The following is a 3,086-nucleotide window of genomic DNA, read 5'->3' as shown; positions in this document are numbered from 1 at the left end:
TATTATATTATATTATATTATATTATATTATATTATATTATTTTTCTGTCTTCTATTGACGTGTTTTTGTTTATAATGTGGTACTGGAGAGTATACTCAGTGTAATTGTAGAGTACAGGCATCTCTTGCCTGCAGGGAGTCAGAGTAATCAGCCCTCAATGTCATTTCCTGTCGAACAGTCTGGAGCTGAGTGCGCGACTGCTGCTGCTGCTGCGCGAGAGTCCTGAGCGACAGCGCGCGAGCTCTCATAATTTATGGAAATTAGGAGGATTTGAGAGGATAAAACTTTTCATAGCCGTTTACATCTGATTATTTCTTGTCTTCCTTTAGTGTGGTGAGAAATAACAGGCTCTTTTTTCTACTTCACTATGTTTTCTGTCAAGTTTTTTGGCTCTGAGAGAGTTTGAAGACGAAGATAAATCAATGCTGGAGTTAACTGGCGAGATAAAATTAACAAATGAGAAACAACGAGTGTCAACATTCATGTAAATAATTAAACAACTCTAATACTTGCAGAGAGAGAGAGATACATGAAGAGAAAGAAAAGACTTTTCCCCGCTAAACGGGACACTTGAAAGTTTGTTTTGCTCGAGCACTAAAAGATGCAGCATTGAAACAACACTGGTATCGAGTGACCGTTGCAGGTAAGACGTTTGGACTGTTTAGTTTTACATTTCTGCCTCAGGTTTGTCTATAAAGTGAACTATGGACACGATCAACAGGTTTGAGTGAGTTTTAACAGCAGCGTGCAGAGACTCGCCACAGCCAAACCACAGCATGAAAACCAAGAGAATCATGGTGTTGTGTGCGCTGCACGATTTATGCAAGATTATTATAATATTGTTAGTATTATTGAAGTTTTTAGTAGTTATGAAGTAACTTTATCTTGTCTTGAAGTACATGTTTTAAGAAGCTAAATAAGTATTCATTTTGCACATGACATTTTAATTAAAGAAACTTTTGAAATGGCATGTTCACCACAGGAATGCCTTGGTCTGAGCATCAAAATTGTGTTTATTTCTTTATTTGGTTAATGACTTGAACGTTTGCACAAGTCTATTGTATCTTAGCGCACCATATATTGATCGTTGTTGGCCATGTTCTACTTCATTGTGCCGTTTTAGTTTATTCTTCTTCTGCAAAGCATGATTTCCCATGCCACTGGTGTTTTTTAAGTTCTTTGTCCCACTGACACGAGCCAAACAATAGGTGGGGAAAGCGATAGTGGGAACAAGGACAGCTGTGTGTTCGCAAGCTTTAGCTATGTTTTCATCGGTGTGTTTCTTTTGCAGGGTAATTTCTAGTCACCTGGCTCCAGAACAGATGTCCAAGGAGGACCACTGCCACAGTGCCAGCCCACCCGAACCGCCAGATGGAGGCAAACCGGACAGCCGGCCCCTGGAAACACTCACTGTGCCATGTCCAGGTACAACAGACACTGTTAGCAGATCTCTGGATGTGACTTTAATATATTTCTAATCAGTGGATCAGGAACACTTCACAAGCAAAAGCTAGTGAGCTCCCTCTGAAGGTGAGGCATTATAGGCACACTTCCGACACGAAGGCTGTTCCAAAAGGTAGGCAACTAATTTATACTGCCTGCTAAGATCCCTTTTTAAACCAAATTACAAGGCAGCATCTTATATATCCTACATATATCCTACATCTTATATATCCTACACTCTACTTTGAGCTCAGTGAAAAATGACACAGCAACAGAAATGTTGATTGTAAATATAATCCATTCCGTACAATGATTAAAAACACAAATTTGATAAATACAATATATCTTTGTAAATAATGTGACGCTCAGTGTTTAACTGTATCAGACCATGCAATCTGTCTTTGGTAACTGCCAGACATTCAAAATTAGGAGACCGATGTCTGCTTCTCATCTGATCCTTTGCTGTGGTCGGGTCCATGCACTGCGATGGCGACGATGTAATGAGATGCAAATATACTAAGGTCAAGATGATTATAATTTTCTAAAACACTTTTTTTTTTTTTTTTTTTTTTTTTTTAGAAAAGACATATCTAATAGCTGTTCCAAAACCTATTTGCTCACTAGATATGCTAGTGAGCAACCTGTCGGAAGAAACTTGATGCTGCTTCCTAAACTTTTCCAAACTCTTAAAGATATATTTCACCCAAAAATAAAAATGTTCTCATCATTTACTCTCCCTCAAGTTGTTCCAAACCTGTATGAATTTCTTTCTTCTGCTAAACAGAAAATAATATATTATATAAGAAGAATATATTATATAGGATATTTTGAAGAATGTTGTGACATTTTTAATGTCAAATAAATGTTTTCTGTTGAAATATAATTTATTCCTCTGATTGGAAAGCTGTATTTTTATCAGTTGTTACTTCAGTCTTCAATGTCACGCAATTCTTACATCATTCTAATAATACAAATAAGTTCTTATTATAATCAATGTTGAATGCTGCTTAACATTTTTTGTAAACTGTTTGTAAATCTTTTGTAACATTATAAATGACTTTACTTTTGATCACTTTTGATCAATTTAATGCATTCTTTCTAAAAAAGTTAATTAGTTTCTTTTTGGTGTATTAGTGTATGCTATAAATATATGTGTGTGTATATTATACATATAATTCATTGAAACCTTAATAATCTTTTCACTTGCATTGGCTATTTTGAATTCCCTTCCATTTTGGGTGCAGCCTCCTGTATGTAGGCCGTAGGCAGCAAGGCAGCTCACTAGATTTAGAACAGAGCTAATAAGAGCAGACACTTGTTTTTGTGCTTGGCTAGAGGAAGTCTGCAAACAGGGCTCACAGTGCTAGTGAGGCATTTACTAGTTTGAAGAATATGCGCTTTGCTTAGCTTTGGCATCATGCTTTGCAGTGAATGGGGTTCAGTGAGCTTTGGTTTGTCAGTAGGGCATTGAGGGTCTCTGAATTCCAGAGGAGGAATGAGCTACTTGGATATGTTCTTCAGATCTGCCATACTGTCCTAGTAGCAAGGGGTCAAAGTTCCTGATTAGTCATGGTGCTCTATACAAAGGGAATTGCAGAATATGCATGGCCTGTGTGTGTGTGTGTGTGTGTGTGTGTGTGTG

General features: G+C 37.3%; 1 protein-coding gene across 5 annotated transcripts in view; it reads left to right on the top strand.

Annotated features, from left to right (window-relative positions):
* Nucleotides 1-3,086, top strand: part of LOC107675846 (myoD family inhibitor-like) — a 32,613-nt gene that overhangs the window by 394 nt on the left and 29,133 nt on the right. The window contains exons 2-3 of one of the 5 annotated variants that reach the window (XM_016470337.1): nt 519-644; nt 1,293-1,426. In XM_016470337.1, the coding sequence (XP_016325823.1) occupies nt 1,324-1,426 (103 nt within the window). In that variant the 5' untranslated portion in view covers nt 519-644; nt 1,293-1,323. Of the gene's footprint in view, nt 1-162; nt 645-739; nt 799-1,292; nt 1,427-3,086 lie in introns of those variants that run through there. The other 4 variants (XM_016470340.1, XM_016470338.1, XM_016470336.1 and 1 more) reach the window with 4 other exon arrangements.

This window comes from Sinocyclocheilus anshuiensis, unplaced genomic scaffold (genome assembly GCF_001515605.1).
Source record: "Sinocyclocheilus anshuiensis isolate Anshui unplaced genomic scaffold, SAMN03320099.WGS_v1.1 scaffold1640, whole genome shotgun sequence".
Lineage (NCBI taxonomy): Eukaryota > Metazoa > Chordata > Actinopteri > Cypriniformes > Cyprinidae > Sinocyclocheilus > Sinocyclocheilus anshuiensis.
Note: the sequence above shows the minus strand (reverse complement) of the source record. Positions and strands in the feature narration are given on the sequence as shown.